The 19115-nt window shown below is 41.0% G+C and overlaps 1 protein-coding gene across 7 annotated transcripts in view; it reads left to right on the top strand.

Moving 5' to 3' along the window:
- The window catches only part of PKHD1 (PKHD1 ciliary IPT domain containing fibrocystin/polyductin), a 443479-nt gene that overhangs the window by 62152 nt on the left and 362212 nt on the right, over nucleotides 1–19115 (top strand). For 6 of the 7 annotated variants that reach the window (XM_084755074.1, XM_084755077.1, XM_084755076.1 and 3 more), the window contains 2 exons: nucleotides 2766–2909; nucleotides 14971–15220. In XM_084755074.1, the coding sequence (XP_084611200.1) occupies nucleotides 2766–2909; nucleotides 14971–15220 (394 nt within the window). The remainder of the gene's footprint in view (nucleotides 1–2765; nucleotides 2910–14970; nucleotides 15221–19115) is intronic. The other variant, XM_084755075.1, reaches the window with a different exon arrangement.

Genomic DNA, 19115 nt, shown 5'->3' with positions numbered 1-19115 from the left:
CTCTCCTAAAAGGGTGCATAGCATTTTATTCTTGTTCAATGTCATCACCCACCTTCTGTCATAACATAAATGTTGTGTTAATATTTCACCTTCCCATGGGTGACCTCTTATAGTCACTGTTTCTTCATCAGGCCTGTCTTTGTGATGTTTCATTTATTTATATTCATTTTTCATCTGAGAAATTCCATATATTCCCCAAGGATTTTATTTTATTTAAATTCCTTGCATCAACTTCATTGGATATATGTTTTAAGTTTAATAATACCATCTGCTAAAGCTCATTATTTGACTGCATAAGAGTATAAATGTTTTCAACCTATTTTAGATATATACTGATATGTATTATCTAAAACATTCAGTAGCATTAATTTTTGCCATTTTTAATGGCTCACCGATGAATTCATACTCTATCAGTAATATGCTAATGCAATAATACAAGTGTGCTGGTTAAACTTAAAAGTATTTTCTATTTTATGTGTATGTATGTGTACCTGAGTGTATATATGTATTTTACATGCACTCAAAGTCCCCACAGGGGCCAGAAAAGGCACCAGATCTCTAGGAACAGGCATCACAGGAAGTTGTAAGCAGCCCATTGCAGGTGCTGCATCAAAACTCAGGTCTTCAGGGAGAAGATTGAGTGCTCTTAACCACTGAGCCATCTCTATGGACTCCAAATTTATTTTTTCTTTCAGGTACACTGACATTTGTCTAGACTTTTTTTTTTTTTTTTTTTGTCTTGCGATCTGTTCACTTACTTTGCTGAATTACACAATTACAATTGTGATTTATAAAGGTGGAGGAAACAATTTGATGTGTATTCTTGGGGTAGTACCCATACTATTTGTTAGGCACTTGGCTGCAGCTCAGTGAGAAGCTGGTGGGATATGAGTTTGCACTTGGAGGCAGTGGTTACTGTACCTATGTAGCCTTGTTCATTCTAAGATTTGCCTTCCTTATTTGATAAAGGAGTTTGGGCTGGATAGTCTATAAATTCTTCTCCCTATTCCCCAAGATGCCCCAATTTTTACGGTAAAAGTTCACCATAAAATACACCTATAGCGGGAGACCTCACCCTTGAGTGGTTGGTTACCTGTGGAAGGACCGCCATCTCCTGCGGTGATTCTCAACCTTCCTGATGCTGTACTTTTAACACAGTTCCTCTCATTGGAGTGGCATCCAACCATAAAATTCTTTTCTTTTTCTTTTCTCTTTTCTTTCTTTTGGGTTTTTTGAGACAGGGGTTCTCTATGTTATCTAGGCCATCCTGGACTCGCTTTTTAAAAAACTATATTTTATTAATTTATTCATATTACATCTCAGTTGTTATCCCATCCCTTGTATCCTCCCATTCCTCCCTCTCTCCCATTTTTCCCTTACTCCCCTCCCCTATGACTGTGACTGAGGGGGATTACCTCCCCCTGTATATGATCATAGGGTATCAAGTATCTCCTTGGTAGCCTGCTCTCCTTCCTCGGAGTGCCACCAGGCCTCCCCATCCAGGGGAAAGTCAGACCCCACTATCCACTCAACTGTGAATAATGCCCTGTCCATTGGCTAGATCTGGGTAGGAGTTCAACGTTTACTGTACATATTGTCCTTGGCTGGTGCCATAGTTTGAGCAGGACCCCTGGGCCCAGATCCACCCATCATAATGTTCTTCTTGTAGGTTTCTAGGATCCTCTGGATCCTTCTATTTCCCCATTGTCCCATGCTTCTCTCACCTAGAGTCCCAATATGAAGTCCTCCCCTCTGTCCCACTTTCCTGGTAAGACTTTCATGGGACATGCCCCTTATACCTGGACTCACTTTGTAGACCAAGCTGGTCTTGAACTCACAGTGATCCACCTGCCTCTGTCTCCCGAGTCCTGGGTTTAAAGGCATGTGACACCATGCCCAGTACATAAAATTATTTTCAATGCTACTTCATAACTCTAATTTTTCTACTGTTATGTATTGTAATGTAAATATTTTTAGAGATAGAGATTTGCCAAAAGGGTTGTGATCCACAGGTTGAGAACCACAGCTCTAGTGGGATGCAGGTAGTGGAGAGTGAGTCTCTCCAACTCAGAGTGACCCAGCCGTCTAGACTAACTTTATTTGCCCAAGAACCTTAAAATATGTCTTTACTCTAGCACTTATTGGTAGAGGCAAAAGTAGAACAGTAATTGGAGGCATTAGATATTAAATTCTTACACAGGAAAATCATATGAGATTTTAGTTATCTATCAAAATGAAAACTGAATCTATGAAAAGTTGAAAAAATATCTGTGCTATAATTCTAAGTAAATAAAAGTGTTTCAGAATGATATGTACATAATGATCTTTTTGTACATAATGCATATATACATTATATATACATGCATCGCACACACCCCTATATTCACACACCATGTTTGCTAAAGAGTCACAGAAGCTCCATCTGTGAATTCCTCTTGGTATTACCCTAGGTAGTTGGGAGAACTTAAACTTTTGTTTCTGTTTTATGCTTTCTGTATAGAAATACATTTTTGTATAGAAAAAGTTAAAGCTGCAAACCATCATTAGTTATTTATACAAAGTGACTGCATTAAAAAAAGTTCCCCAATGCAACAAAAAAACTGCAGGTTAGAGCCAAGCAAAGATGATCTTGGCGATACTGGGATCAGTTGTACATATTCTGTGGGGTTGAGAAAGTGGCACAGCGAGGAAGGGAGGGTTGAGCTTTGTGTGCAACAAGCCAAGATTTGCTTCATAAATGATGAGCTTGGTGTTTGTTTCTGAAGGCTGCCTGGGTGGAAGGCTTTTGCATGTACTCGGAGCAGGATTTTCTCCAGGGGACATCTCAGCTGCTGTGTGTGGTGCTCCATGCCAAGTCTTGGCTAATGCGACAGTGTCTGCCTTCAGCTGCTTGGTTTTGCCCCTGGATGGTAAGCAACAAACAAACAAACAAACAAACAAACAAAACAAAACCCACAACCAACAAAAACTCTTCTCATTTACACTTTTTTTCTGTTTTCATTTTATTACTGTACTGACTACTACTGGGAATAGAACTTTCTCTTTTCTATAAAAAAAACAACAACAAAAAACAGTAAACCCTGGGGCCTGAGGAGCTGGCTTAGTGGATAAATTGCTGGCTTTGCAAGAAGGAGGACTTGAGTTCAGAAGCCCTGCGCCCATGTTAAAGCTATAAAGTTCATGGCTATAACCCAGCAGTGGACAGAGGCACTGAGACAGGTGAATGGCTGGAATTTCCTGGCTAGGCATTCCAGCCAAACTCTGAGTCCAGTAAATCTGTCTTAAAAATAAGGTCAAGAGAGATGCAGAAGATACTTGAAGCCAACTTCTGACCTCCACATGCACACGTCTACACAAGTGTACTACCTGTCCACATGAACACCAACCCACACTCAACCATGCACACCTTACACATGCATGTAATACACAGAGACCAAAAGAATGCTACCAGCTGCCCTCCCACTGAGCATCTCTGTAACATTGGCTCCTTACTCAGCAACTTGATTCTTTTAGGCATTACTTGTGAGTCACATAGTTCTCTTGTTCTGCAATGTTGACTAAAATTCATGACAGCTTACTGCTTTAAGAGAAGGCTGTTGTGTAAAGCTTGGACTGGGAAGCCCTGTCCCTACTCAGGGAGGAACACGCAAAGCTCACTGCTTCACAATACATGGTAACTGCCTCTTGAACTTCAAGGGGAAAAGTCCCAATGAAGGAAATGACTTCATTATCGCAGGGTCTCGTTGCCTTTGAGAGAGCCTCAATTAAGCCAGGTGAGTATTCTGTTTGCATATTTCCAGTTGCCAAACTTTCGCACTCAAGAAATTATACTCTGCACATAAGCATTTACAGATATGTTTTCTGCGTGTTGGTTTAGTTCATGTTCCCTCTCTGCTCTGAAATTTGAATATGGGCTAAGGATTTACAAAGTGATGGATGTAGCAGTCCAACTTAGGCAATAATTCTATGAGATGTAGTTCTGTTGTGAAGGTGAGTTATACTGTGGTGTCTTAGGCAGGAGGAAAGAGAGGGGAGGAACAAGAGGAGGAGAGAAAGGGAAAGGAGAGAGAAGAATAAAGAGGGAACAAGAAGAAACATACTCACATAAAATAACTGCGTTTTAAAAGAAACCAAAATTATCACTGCATTTCCCCTTTTTTAGTCCAAAATTGCCCTTCCTCTAATATTAATATGTCATATACAATAAGAACAGTTATGAGAACTATAAAGTAAGGATTACGTTCACAGTGTCCAGTTCATTTGTATTTGGCAACCTTGGAGAAAGTATTCCAGTATCTATCCTATCTTTGTGAGCCCAAAGTTAGGTGCCTAAACAACTTGCTTAGCATAACTTGCATTTATCAATTTAAAACATCTTAGATCCTAAAACATTTTCTTCTTTGAAGGTTTAAAAGATTTATTTATTTATTTATTATAACTTATTCACATTACATTCCAATTATTATCCCCTTATTCTTATCTTCCCATTCCCATCCTTTCTCCCTCTTCCATCCTATTCCTCTCCACTAACCTCTGTTGGGGGGGAGGTCCCTCATCACCCACTATCTGATCAGAATCTATCAGGTCTTGTCAGTATAGTCTGCATCCCCTTCCTCTGTGTGCCAGCAAGGCTACCTGCCAAAGAGCAGTGACAAAATTACAGGCACCAGAGTTCATGTCAGAGGAAGTCCCTGCTCTCCCTCTCCAGACATGGAGAATGAGCTGTCTATTGGCAATATCTGAACAGGGGGTCTAGGTTCTCTCCATGAATTGTCCTTGGTTGGTGCATAATTTTGTGTAAGGCCCCCTGGGTCCAGCTCTACCAGCCTTGATGTTGTCCCTGTGGAGCTCCTAACCACTCTGGGTCCTTCCATTCCCCCTTCCCCACTCTTCCACACAACTCCAAGCACTGCTCCCACAGTTTAGCTGGGAGTCCCAGTATCTGCCTTGAATCCATGCTGGGCAGAGTCTCTCAGAGGACATCTATGTTGGGCTAATATTTACTTATAAGTGAGTACATACCACATGTGTCTTTCTGGGTCTGGGTTACCTCACTCAGGATGATCTTTTGTAGTTCCATCTGTTTGCTTGCGAATTTCATGATGTCCTTGTTTTTAATAGCTGAATAGTATTCCATTGTGCAGATACACTAGTTTCTTTATCCATTCTTCATTTGAGGGACATCTGTGTTGTTTCCAGATTCTGGCTATTACAAATAGCACCACTATAAACATAGTTGAGCAAATGTCCTTGTTACATGGTGGAGCATCTTTTGGGTATATGCTCAGCAGTGGTATAGCTGCATCTTGAGTTATAGCTGTTTCCAATTTTCTGAGAAAGCACAGTTTTCCCTCCCTCAACCTCTCCCAGCTCCCCCACAACCCCTCCTTTCTCCCAGCTACACTCCCCATTCACTACCCTTCAGAAAAATAGCAGGCCTCCAAGAGAACAACCAAACACGACAAAACAAGATACACCAAGACAAGGCAAAAGCCGTTATATTAAGGATGGACAAGGAAACCCAACAGGAAGAAAAGAGTCCCAAGAGCAGGCAAAAATGTCAGAGACCCACCTGCTCCCAGTGTTAGGAGTCCTCCATAAACACCAAGCTATTAGCTATAGCATATAAACAGAGGACCTGGTGTTGACCCATGCAGGCCCCATGTTTGCTGCTTCAGTCTCTGTGAACCTATATGAGCCCTGATTAGTTGATTCAGTGTGCCATGTCCTCCTGGTGTTTCCCATCCTCTCTGACTTCTGCAAGATTTTCTCATCCTCTTCCATGGGGTTCCCAGAGCTCCTAGGTGAGGCACCCAATGGAGACATACACTTTAGACTATCTCTCTGCATAATGTCTGGCTGTGGGTATTTGCTGCCTGAATAAGCCTCTCTGATGGTGACTAGACAAGGCACCAATCTATGAGTATAGAAGAATATCATTAGGAATCATTTCACTGTCATATTTTGTTCTACCCTAGGTCTTTGGGCTATCTAGTCTCCAGTTCCTAGCCAACCAGGCACTGTCATGCATGGGCTTCCTTTTGTAGCTTGGGCCTTAAGTCAAACCAGACATTTACTGGCCACTCCTACATATACTGTGCCTAACATTGCCTCAGCACATCTTGCAGGCAGGACAGTTTATAGGTTGAGGGCTTTGTCACTGGGTTTGTGTCTGGATTTCTCTTTCCATAGCCTAAAAAATACCTTTCCATACCAAAGAGACTAGTGATAGGCTTTTTCATTCCTTTGGCAATGCAGATATAGGCCAGATTAGACCACACTGAAAGTACATGAAGGCAGGTTTATTAGGTGCTGTGCCAGGGATGGGTGCATCAATCCCAAAGAGAGGGCCCCAGGAAGTCACACTCAGACTGGCGGGGGTGGGGGGGAGGTTTTATAGACTGTAGGCAAAGGGTTATGACATGTCACCTGGGAGCTGGGACTGTGGCCAAGTATGGTTAAGAGCACTTAGGTGGGGATTTAAGTTGCTGGCAGAATCAGAGGAGGAGTTGCCAAGAATTTCGAACTGGGATCTTGGCACCTTTTCTTTCTTCAGAGGCTTCCTGGTGCAGGCAGGGTTGAGGGAAGGAGGGAAAGTGAAGGGGGATGTTTCACAGCTTGTGCAAGCACGAGCAGAGGCTCCAGCGAAACAGCTAGGACAAAGTGGTGAAGGCTCCATTAGGGCACCAGTTTGTTCACTGAGTGGTCTGGATGTTGTCCTTGACAGTGGGGCTCCACTGTCAGTTTCTGGAGGGCAACCCTTTGTCCTAGCATCAGCCTGGGTTGTTTGGAGATCTCCACAAGAGCCTATTGCCCACCAACTCATGAAAATGCAACTCTGGTCCACCACTGGAAGCCCTACTTGGTTCCAGAAGATGGCCAATTCAGTAACCTCCATTACTGGAGGGTAACTCAGTAGGGTTACCCTCATAGACTCCACTGTACTAGGTTTCCACACTGTCCCCAAAGACACCTCCAATTCTTGCTGTCTTTCCCTAAACTCTCCCCCACCTCTCCCATTCCCATCCTCGCTTACCCCAGTCCACCCAAAATCTACTCTATTTCCCCTTCCCAGGGAGATCTGTCCATGTATTGTGGCTCAGCCTTTCTCTTTACTTAACCTCTCTGGGTCTATGGATTGTAGCTTGATTTTCATTTACTTACCTGCTAATATTCACTTATAAATGAATACATATCATATTTGTCTTTCTTGATCTGTGTTATCTTACTTGGGATAAGTTTTTTTCCCCGTGTGTATCCATTTGCCTTCAAATTTCATGTTGTCATTTTTTAAGCACTCCATTGTATAAAAGTACTATATTTTCTGTATCTATTCTTCAGTTGAGGGGCATTTATGTAGTTTCTAGTTTCTAGCTATTATGAATAAGGCCACAATGAGCATAGGTGAACAAGTGTCTTTGTCTTAGGATGGAAAATGCTTTGGATACATGGCCAAGAGTGGTATAGCTGGGTCTTGAGGTATATAGATTCCCAATTTTCTGAGGAACTTCCATGTTGATTTCCATAGTGTCTGTACACTTTGAACTCCTACTAGCAATGGAAGAGTGCTCCCCTTCATCCATATCCTCACCAGCATGAGTTGTCCCTTATGTTATTGATCTTAGGCATCTGACAGATACAAGATGGAATCTCAAAGTAGTTTTGATTTGCATTCTTCTGATGGCTAAGGATATTGAACATTTTAAAAGTGGGAGTCTGAGGAGACATTTCACCCATTTTCTCATGATTTCCCTAGGCCAGAAACTCTAATGCTGTACTGGTCTGGATGGCAGGAGGCCAGCCCCATAGTTTGGGTCTCTCACATCAAGTGACCCTCAGCTCCACTGTACTTGTCCTGGGTTTCAGGATGTGTGCTGCATCAGGCCAAAGTGTCCACAGACTTCTGGGTCCCCTTGTGGCACCAGAGCTCTCCAGGGACTGAAGCAGATCAGATAGCGGGGGTTTGATGGCCACTCTGCTCCCTGTCTCCCTGAGATTTCCTTAGTCCTGGAGCTCTGATGCTCTGCTTGTCTGTGGTTTCTGGTAGCGTTTCGGGACCCAGACAGTTTGCAGAGTCCAGGTTAGTGTCACGGAGCCCAAACCGCACATACACTGAGTTAGTGTGTATGGACCCAACTTGAGTGTTGAGTCCAATTTGCTTCTCTGGACCCAAACAGGTCTCGGGGCCTATTCTATACACTTAGTCCAGTTAGCCCTGAGTCTAACCAGGGTCATGGGCCCAAATCTCACACTGAGCTCGCCAAGTTCAGCCAGAGTCTCAGGTCTTGAACTGCGTGCAGAGTCTAGCCACAGTCTCAGGGCTGGGACCATGTGCCAAGCTCAGCTATAGTCTCTGGACCCAAACTGCCCACCCAGTTCAGCTAAGTTCTTTGAGCACAAATTGTCCCCCAAGTTCAGCCAGGGATTCTGGGCCCAAACCATGTGCCCAATTCAGCTAGGGACTCTGGGCCCAAACTGTGTGCTGAGTCCAGTCAGAGTCTCAGGGTCGGGACTGCACGCCAAGTTTAGGTAGGGTCTCAGGGCCCAAACTGCATGCCAAGCTCAGCTAGGGTCTCAGAGGCCGAACTGCACACCGAGTCCAGTTTGAGTCTCAGGGAGTGAGCTGCATGCTGAGTTGAGTTTGTGTCACAGGGCCCAAACTGCATGCTGAGCTCAGCTAGGGACTCTGGGTGCAAACCGCGTGCTGAGTTCAGCTAGGATTGCTGGGCCCAAATCATGCACTGAGTCCCCTCTCCCACAGCAATTCCCACCGGTTACCACGCCAGTTGCCTCTGCTGGAGGGTTCCCAGCAGCAAACCTCAGCCAACGCTGCTGCCACTCTGGTTGGAGAACATCTGTGCTTCTCCCGTGTGCAGGGGTACGCAGGTTTTCTGTATTTTGGTCCTTTCAAACTGTGGAGTGCTCCCGCTATAGTGGGGTGGGGAGCTTGGTATTCCTGGTTAAGAATTCTGTGCAATTCCCTGAATCATTTACTGGAGCTTCTAAACACAGTCCACACTGCTCACTGCCATCTTGGATCTCAGAAGCTTTTCATTTTCATGGGGTCCTACTTATTAACTGCTGATTTTAGTGCCAGGGTGATCAGTGTTCTGTTCAGAAAGTTGTCTTCTATGTCAATATTTTCAAAGCTATTCTCTGTTTTTCCTTAATCAATTTTAGTGTTTCTGGTTTCATGTTGAAGTCTTTGATTCACTTGAACTTGAGTTTTGTCCAGGCTGATACATTTGTATTTATTTGCATTTTCTACATAAAGCCATCCAATTAGAATAGCACCATTTGTTGAAAATACTTTCTTTTGTTTACATTGTATATTTATGCCTTCTTTATAAAAAAACCCAGCTATTCATAGGTGTATGGATTTATGTCTGGGTCTTCAGCTCAATTCCTTTCACCAACGTGTCTGTTTTTATGCTAGTACCATGTGGATTTTTATTACAATAGCTCTTCAATTTAGCTTGAAATCAGTGATGCTGATGCCTCCAGCAGGTCTTTTATTGTTTAGGATTATTTTAGCTATCCTGGAATTTTTTTCCCATATCAGTATTGCTTTTTCAAGATGTGTAAAGAATTGTGTTGAGACTTTGAGGGGATAGAATTGAATCTGTAGATTGATTTTGGTAAGATGGCCATTTTTACTATGTTAATTCTACTGGTCCATAAGCATGGGAGATCTTTCAATCTTCTGATATATATTTCAATTTCTTTCTTCAAAGACTTGAATTTCTTATCATACAAATATATCAACTGCTTGGTTAGAGTTATCCAAGATATTTTATGTTATTTGAGGATACTGAAAGGATGCTGTTTCCCTGATTTCTTTCTCAGTCCACTTGTTATTTGTATTTAAGAAGACCACTGAGGTTTTTAAGTTAATCTTGTGTCCAGTCACTTTGCTGAAAGTGTTTATCAGCTGTAGGAGTTCCATAGTGATATTTTATTGTCGATTATGTATACTATCATATTATCTGTAAATAGTGATTCTTTGTTTTCTTCCTTGGCATTTTGTATCTCCTTGATCTTTTTCAGTTGTCTTATTGCTCTAGCTAAAACTTCAGGTTCTTTATTGAATAGATATATAGAGAGTGAACAGTCTTGTCTTGTTTCTGATTTTAGTAGAATTGCTTTGATTTTTTTCCATTTAATTTGATACTGACCACAGCCTTGCTGTAAATTGCATTTACTATGTTTAGATATGTCCACTGTATCCCTGATCTCTCCAGAACTTTTATCATGAAGGAGTGCTGGATTTTGTCAAAGACTTTTATTGTAATGTATTGAGATGATCATGTGTTTTTTACTTCAGTGTTAAGGAAAATCGCTGACTGATTTTTCCTATGTTGGGCCATCCCCGTATCTCTGGGGCAAAGTCTACTTGATCATGGTGGATGATCTTTTTTATGTGTTCTTGGATTTGGTTTGCAAATACTCTATTGAGTATTTTTTTAAATCAATGTTCATAAGGGAAATTGGTCTGTAATTTTTTGTCTAGTTTTATGTGGTTTGGGCATCAGGGCACCTATAACCTTATAAAATTTGGCAATGTTCCTTCTGTTTCTATTTTCTGGAATAATTTGAGCAGTATTGACAGTAACTCTTTTTTGAAAGTCTGGTAGAAATCTGCTCTAAAACCACCTGGCTCTGGGCTTCAAAACTCCTCAGTATTATTTTAAAACATTAAATCTTAACCAGAATTACAAAGAAAAAAATGATGAGGTGTTCAGAGTAAGGTTAATTTTGGTATTGTAAGTTTGATAACCATATGCTAAAAATTAAATTAGTATATTTATAAGGGATTTCAATAAGTTTTGGAAATTGAGAATTAATTATCTGGATAGTATTTTGAAAGGAGCAATGCTGCAATTGAAGGCTGTAACTCTTACCATGGCCACTAGGTGTCAGCAAACATTCATTAATTTTACAAGCACACTTTCTTTTCATTAAAACAGCCTTTGAAAAGACCCCCGTTTTTATCCTCTTGTGAGCGCTGCTCACTCCATAATTGATGCAGGTGGAGGTTTGGTGGACTCTTCGAACCTTTTGAAGCTAACGAAAACAAAGCTGTGTGTATGATTGTGCTTTCATTCTTGCCCATAATAGACAACAAATGGTTAAGAGGCAAGGCTATGCATGAGAAACCATTAGAAATCACTAGTAATTCCCTTGCTGTATAGGATCACTGTATAGGCGGCAACACTTGGAATCTGTTTATTTCAGAGATGTTGCCAGGGGAGACTCAGTAGCAATCACTGTACCTGTATCCCAGTTGCCAGTCTCAGAGAAGCTATCTTTCTACATCTCTAGCACTGCCCTCCTGAACCATTTCAACGTTAATCAGCCAGTGGCCTTTGGAAAGATGAAGCATGCTCGTCTGCTAAGACAGCATGTTGTGCCTGTGCCCTGGAGCTACTTTTGTAGCATTGCCTGGGAATTCGTTAGAAATGTAGATTCTCAAGATTCTTGTTAGCTGAAACTTTCTACACAAACATTTTGATGTTTCCTTTCTGGCTTCCTACACTGTTGTCTAATTTAAAGCTTGAAACCAGGTAGCTCATCTTATTAACCAGGTTCTCAACATGTCTGGGAGCATCGCAGATGTCTGTCTAGAATTTGGTCCCAGATTAACACCATTGTCTTCCTGGTTTATGATCTTTCTGCTAAATACTGTTTTCATGTGTGTGTGTGTGTGTGTGTATGCTTGTGGTGTTCATGCATCCTTGTGCACATGTGTTGTGTGACACTATTTGTAGGGAACAGACATGAACAAATGTCACCTCACCCCAAATATGGAGCTTATAACACACCAGAGTAAGGGGACTGCCAAAGTCCAGTTTGGTGAACCAAAGAATTTTATTGGGGTTACTCACAGTAGGTCAGGGGTTACTTGCAGGAGCAGAGCCTCTTCAGGAAGGTCAGCTGGTCTCCTCTGCTTTTTTCAAGCAAAGCTCATATGCCTCTTCCAGGCAGTTCAGCTTATTTGAAAGACACACACACACACACACACACACACACACACACACACACATATGTGCTCAGGGAAAGAGGGACTAGTAAATCTGGTCTGCTGCAGATCTTCCTAAGTTTTTGAATTGTTTACTTCCTGAGTTAATGAACCTCCCTTCAAGATGGAATATTTTATCTCAGAGAAAATTTCTATACAACATCACATGTGTTCATACATGCAGAGTGTGTACTTGTGTGTGTGTATACGCATGCGAGTGCACACATGTACTGTGTTTACACGTGCCGGTATCCATGCATCCCTTGTTTATAAACATGCATGTGGCAAGTATGTTTCTCTGTCTCTAAAATGACTGTGTACAGCTAGACTCTCTTCCTGTTTATAAGGCTTCTCGTTCTTTCTGCAGTTCACTCCCCTGCTCTTTTCATTTGGTCTTTTGTTTGTTTATTTTCTGTTAGCTTCTCAAATTTAGAAAAGGTCAGTTTGAATTCTGACCCTTGGTTTGAAATATTTTCAGTTTGATTTTGCATGATAGAGGAATGTTTCCTATCCCAGATTGTAGATAAATGTCTTAAGATGCAAACTTTCCTAATTACAGTTTGCTTGTTCCGATGCCATGGTACTAATGTGTTTCCTTTTTAGAGAATAATGAGGAATTAAAGATAGAGATGAGAAAAGTTCCTTTGCTGCTTTTGGGGTCAACTATCTTTATTCCTCCGGATTACACTTCCCAGCCAAAAAATATTTTTCTATATGATGGGTGCTAAAACATCTGGTTAGGTGAAATTCATATTTCACTTTTGTTTAAAAAGGCTCAAGATCTTTGATCTTCAGGTTTTTTGCATTTACTTGGATTATACCAAATGACTTTTTCATGGAAACTTTAACTTTTCCATGAGGCATGAAGAGCTAAAGCGATTAAGGTCACAGAGCTATTTAGTGGCAGAACTTTGAATAAAACCCATGGATTTTGATCCCCAGCCTTGGGTGCTTTTCATAATCCACCTTGTCAATTTGCATCCACTTAATCACCTATAATGAATTCATTATTTTATAGGTGTTGAGCCTGTTTTTATTTGCCTTGGGGCTTATGAACTAGAAAGTTCTCATGTTTTGTCTACTCACACGAGAGTCCTACTGTCAGTCATTTTTTATTGCAATTATTCGTTCAAAACATTCCCAGAGAATGTCCTAGGTTTCAGGTGCCTTGGAAGGAAAAAGCAGCAATAACAGCATTTGGGTGTGCTGGCATAAGTGCAAAGCCTGCTTATGCACTTACCTTGTGAGGTTGTTGTTGCCAGTGCTGTGATGAGGCAGGCAGGCATAAAATCATGTCTGAAGATCTTGATAATGTTTGTAGTGTACCTGTGAGGACACATTTTTTTTTTTTTTGTTGTTGTTCACTTTAGGATTTTCAGACAGTTCCTATTAAAATACCTCACCAGACATTTATTCTTCTTCCAATTATTTTTGTTCTTTTGTTGGAGCTAGAATTTGACTAACTAACACTGACTGGCCTGCAGCTCACTCACTACGTAGAGCAGGCTGGCTTCAGAGTCACAGAACTTGATGCCTCTCAGTCCTGAATGCTGGGATCATGCCTGCCTTCTCATTGCTTTTACATTTCTTCTTTCTCCCAGAGAGAAATGGGACAAAATACTTGCTTTTCTACATTATGAAATATTGCTGGTCATTATAGTAAACAGAGAAATTCTGTTAATCATGGAGTTGCATGAAGAGCTAGAAGTCTAGCCAGTGACTTGGAAGAGGCAACAGTGACTTCTTGAGGACCCCAACATAACAGACAAATAAGAAAATGATAAATATAGAAAAATAGCCACATGAAAAGAGCAGGGACTTTACAGGAGAGTTGTCAATTATAATTAAACTTAAGATATTCTCAATCTAAAAATGTAATGATAAGAATATAGATTAAAGCCCACAATGTGATGCTATATTCTCCACCATAAGCAAGAGTCAGGGTCTGCTCAATTTACATGACAAGAACTGTGTGGAATACCGAAAACACAAATCCAGGCAGTAGGGATACAAGAGTTTCTCTTTAAGTTGACCTTGTACGTACAAGCTTTTTTCTTCACGGACATTTGTCCTGGAGAAAACTGTTCTTATCTGCAACCGCAAATATTTGAAAATATCCAGACATCCATTGGTGAAGCAATAGATTCATTGCAGTCCGGTCAGGCAATACAGGTGGAACATCCAAAGGAAACCAAGACAGCAGTTACATACAGTGATATCATGAACAAACACCATCAATAGTTCATTAGATGGAAAGATCAGATCCAGCAATATTTTTTCATGTGTTATATTTATTAATGTTCAAAAACAAAAGTTAATAGCCTCTCATTTAGAGATATAAATATGTTTAATAATATGACTTTTTATTTTACAATGTTCTTATTTTATGTATATGTGTGTCTTCCCTGCATATGTGTCTGCACACCATGACATTCCTGGTGGAGGCCGGAAGAGGGTGACTGTGGTTGTAGATGGTTGTGAGCCATCATGTTGCTGTTGAGAATTGAACCCAGGTCCTCTGGGAGAACAGATAGTGTCATCTCTCCAGCCCTTCATATGATTTTTAAGTGCCAAGTGCTTGTTTGTGAGGGTAACAAAGGAAATGAATCCAGAGCTGCACATAAATTCAGAAGGATTATAATTGCTTTAGTCTCTTGCTGTCTGAATGGTCACATACATTTTTTTATAAGGATTATTTATGTTTTACAAAACTATTTATTATATTCTTCTGCCTCATAATATATGTATATATATTTAAATTTATGTTTATACATTTGTGTGTATGCAAGTGAATGTGTGACAATTTCAGTCATCACTCATAAAGAATAATACCTTGTCCACATTGGATAATAATGCAGCATTTTTAAAAAAATGAGCCGATAATTTGACATTCCTTAGTCAAAGAATACATCATTCATGAAATGACACAAGACTTTGAGTTCTTTTTGTAGGTTTACCTAAACTCGTGGTGACTTTTCCAGTGTCCTTAGCTTTCCTATGTGACCTGAGACATGCAGAAGACAGCTGTGAAGTTAGCAGACAGACCTACTTGCAATGCGATTTGACTGTCTCCATGGGGACTGAGAGGCTGCCTGGATCCTGGCCTTATGTCTACCTTTGTGAAGAGAATTCCCAGTGCGTCTTTGTACCAGATCACTGGCCGGAGCCAGCTTTTCCATCATTCTCAGGCCTCTTCCTCAGGTAGCTCCATCTTTTCTGTCCTCTTTGACTTTCCTGCCAGTGCATGGCCACTGGGCTCCACAGAGCCATCAGAAAGCCCAGGCAGGGTGGATATGGCCTACGGGCCTCCAACTCTTTCAGAGGGGCCATTGCATCATGGATCCCAGCCAGTCTACATATCAAAGCATCTCTGTCTTTTTCAAGTGTTCAAGAGAACATCTGAAAAATATGCCCAGTAAACAGCTCACTTTGTTCTTGCTTAGATTTTAATATTTATCTTCCGATCCAAAGCAACATCTGGTGAATGCCAATGGGGAGAAAGATTAGACATTATGAAAAACAGAAGGCTTCGCCCCTTTCCTTTTTTCTTTTCTTTCCAAACAGATTCACAAGTATGAAAAAAAAATATCATATTGAAATCCAGCAGATTGCACAATGTTTATTCAAAAGAAGGGGGGCTATGCCCTAGAATTACTGTAGATCTGGGTTTGTAGATGCCATAAACTCACAAGGACTCTGAGTTTTTAAAAAGAAAAAAACTAACAAGTAATACCAGGACTGTTTAGATCCAACCCTTTTTCTAAGACAATTTTTAAAAAGTGTGAGCATGTCAGTAACTTTGCATGGCCTTCATTCCTGCAGGCAGTTCAGTTTCTATGCAGGCTGATATTAGCACTGAACATTGCCTGTGTCTTTATTGCTCATGTGGATAGAATAGTTTCAACTGACTTTTTAATGAAGACTGATTTCCTCATTACGATATAAAACCAAACAAGACCAGTTGCCTGCAGTGGAGGAAATAGCTAGTCCTTTCCATGCCTGTCTGACTTTGTGATGGCCTGAGCAGTCTGTCTTGGTAGGAACTTGTCACTAGAGATTTGTGGTCAGCCAGAGGGAAAAGAAGCACTTCCTTGGCTGCCGCTGCCCTGGAGGGTGTGATAGGCCTTGGGAAGGTATCATAGGAATGAGAGCCTTGAGGTTGTATCAGGTGAAGCAGGGTCTCAGAAGTCACTACCATCAGCAGATCCTGTTCTACGATTCCAGGGACTTTACTTGGCTGTCCTAAATGGCATTCTTGGGTTCTTCTCTGCCCTTCCTCTTCACTGTTAGAGGTTACTGAAGCAACTGTGTCTCAGACCCCATTTATAAGTTGTGCCCTTACATATAAGTGTATTTTGAGGGTAGTGAGAATCTTGTTATTCTGGCTTTTGCAACATGCAACTTGAGCTTGAATTCAGAGTTCTTTGACTTAGCCACGGTTGTCATTTCATGTTGAAGATGACAGGGGAAAAACATGGCTCTTGGTGGCTAGTAGGAAGGAGGTACACTCTTTAGAGTATAGTTTGGGAAATCATATTTAAAACCACAGAATTCCACCTACCCTATGTCTCAGCAATTTCACTTCTAGGGTTTTGTTTTAAGAAAACAGATAGGCGTGTGTGATATCTACAAAGAGTAACGCTCTTTGAAGTTAATATTTGAAATAAGTTTGATAATATAACCAAATGGCATGGCACTTAGAGACTTAAAGATCATGCTGTAGAATTTTTAAGAGGAAAGGCTTACCGGGAAACAAAAATCACAGATCCCAAGGCAGTGCTGTAGCCTCCTGTTGTGGACATTGTCTGTTTGTACACTGATAGATGGTTGGAAATGCAAAGCTGGAAAGACATATTCAGGAAGGTCTCCGGGGTCCGCCTCTAGTGGCTAGACTGTTGATCGTATTTATTGTCTGCGTTTAGTTTTTATGTCTTTTTCTGAAGGACATGTGCTGATTTAACAACTAGAAGACGCACAATAAAGTCTGTAAGGGGCATTAAGGAAATTGTGCAGCATAAAGCTTGTCCAAGTCTTGAAAGGTTCTGTTTTTGAACGTAGAGAACTGTTTTCCAGGGTCTTTTCGTAGAACCAGTTTCCATTAGATACTGTATGTAGCCCCTTGATAGAACTAACAGTGGGCTGTATGTCACTGGGCAAAGGCAGGTAGATGTGTCTGTGCATCCGTTCATCTACCTACCCACTCCACTCCCCTACCCAACCGCCACCTCCACTTATGTTTTAGCAAGTACTACTAAGTTCTCACTCTAGATGTTGTGCCTGGTGACTCAACGTTGAGAGGATACAAATGTCAACAACTTTAAGAGGGTAAAGCAAGACAACAGACATGGTGATGAGGTGTGATGAGTGCTATACACTTATAAAGTGCTCAGATCTGCTTAGAGGAGCCATTCTGAAACATAAAAGGCACCACTGTGGAAACCCAGGTTGTAGGAGCAGCAAGGAGAAAGTTACCAAAGAGTTTTCTTTTTATTTTTTTATTTTTATTTTATTTTATTTTTATTTTTTTTGAAGGTTTATTTTATTTTATTTTATTTATTTATTTTTTTACATTTTTTATTAATTTATTCAGATTACATCTCAGTTGTTAGCCCATCCCATGTATCCTCCCATTCCTCCCTTCCTCCCACTTCCCCCCTACTCCCCTCCCCTCCCCTAAGTCTGTGTCTGAGGGGGACCTTCTCCCCCTGTATATGCAAAGAGTTTTATGGTCTGCTCAGAGGCCAGCTAAGCAGGAACAGAGTGAGAAGAAAGGAAAGTAGCCCTAGAGAGGAAAGCAAAGCTCTCTAGGAAGTGTGAGACGTTCTTAGAGGACTCTCAATTCTTTTTTTTTTATTTTATATTTTAATTTATTATAATTTATTCAGACTGTTTTATAATTTTTTTCCTTTTTATTTAAATAATTTATTCAGATTACATTTCAATTGTTATCCCCTCACTTGTATCTTCCCACTCCCCCATCCCTTCCTCTTTCACTCTATTCCCTTCCCCTAGGTCTGTGACAGAAGGGGACCTCCTCCCCCACCATATGATCACAGCCTATCAGAGGTCTCATCCTAGTAGCCTGTTTATCCTTCCTCTGAGTGCCAGCAGGCCTCCCCACCAAGGGGAAATGGTCAAATAGGGGGCACCAGAGTTCATGGCAGAGTCAGTCCTGCTCCCCACACAATTGTGGAGAATATGCTTTCCATTGGCTAGATCTGAATAGGGGGTCTAGGTTTATTGCTTGCATTGTCCTCAGCCTGTCAGGCCTTACCTGCATTCTCTCTCTCTCTCTCTCTCTCTCTCTCTCTCTCTCTCTCTTTCTCTCTCTCTCTCTCCCTCTCTCTCTCTGACTGAACTCAGGACTCTCAATTTTTTATTCAGTGAAGATGAAGTCCTTTTCCAAAATCTACAGTGAACCCATAGCAGTGTTGGGAATGGAACCAGAGGCTCTTAGCTCACAGTGCACTTCATATAATATGTGTCTGTCAGTATCTGTGATGAACACCTTGGTGGAGATGCATTTGGAAAGAAAAGCCCGAGCTATGCAAAGCAAGTTCTGCTAAAGAGGAGAAAGAAATCTGCTGACGGAACTTTTACTCCTTATGCCAAAGAGCACAATCTGTTTTCTTTAGGATCTGATGACGTCAACTGAAAGAGCACTAGATGGAGAGTCTAGAATCCTAGGTTCTAGAGCTACTATTACCACTGTTTAAATGAAACTTTTCACCGCATTCTCTTAAATAATTATGCATATGTCTATATCTGTAGTCATATCAGTATCAACACCTTTGTTGATATCTCAGTTCATTTATATATTTCAATTTCTTTTCAAATCTGATCAACTCTATCTCCTCATTCATACAATTTTTATAAAAAAGTAGAATAATCATGTTTCCAAACTTTGAAATTTTGTAAGTGTAAGCCTAGTTTTCTTTTGTTTCTTAGATACAGGGGCTTACTTTGTACCATTGGGTGGTCTCATGATCTGCCTGCCTTGAAGGTCTATTTCAGATATCACGGTTTCTCTGCCAATGTTAGCAATGCTTTTTATATAAGAAACATATTTACTGCGGTAATCAGAGACAGGTTAAAA

Source organism: Acomys minous, assembly GCF_964271855.1.
Source record: "Acomys minous genome assembly, chromosome: 13".
Taxonomy (NCBI): Eukaryota; Metazoa; Chordata; class Mammalia; order Rodentia; family Muridae; genus Acomys; species Acomys minous.
This window is presented reverse-complemented; position numbering and strand designations above follow the sequence as displayed.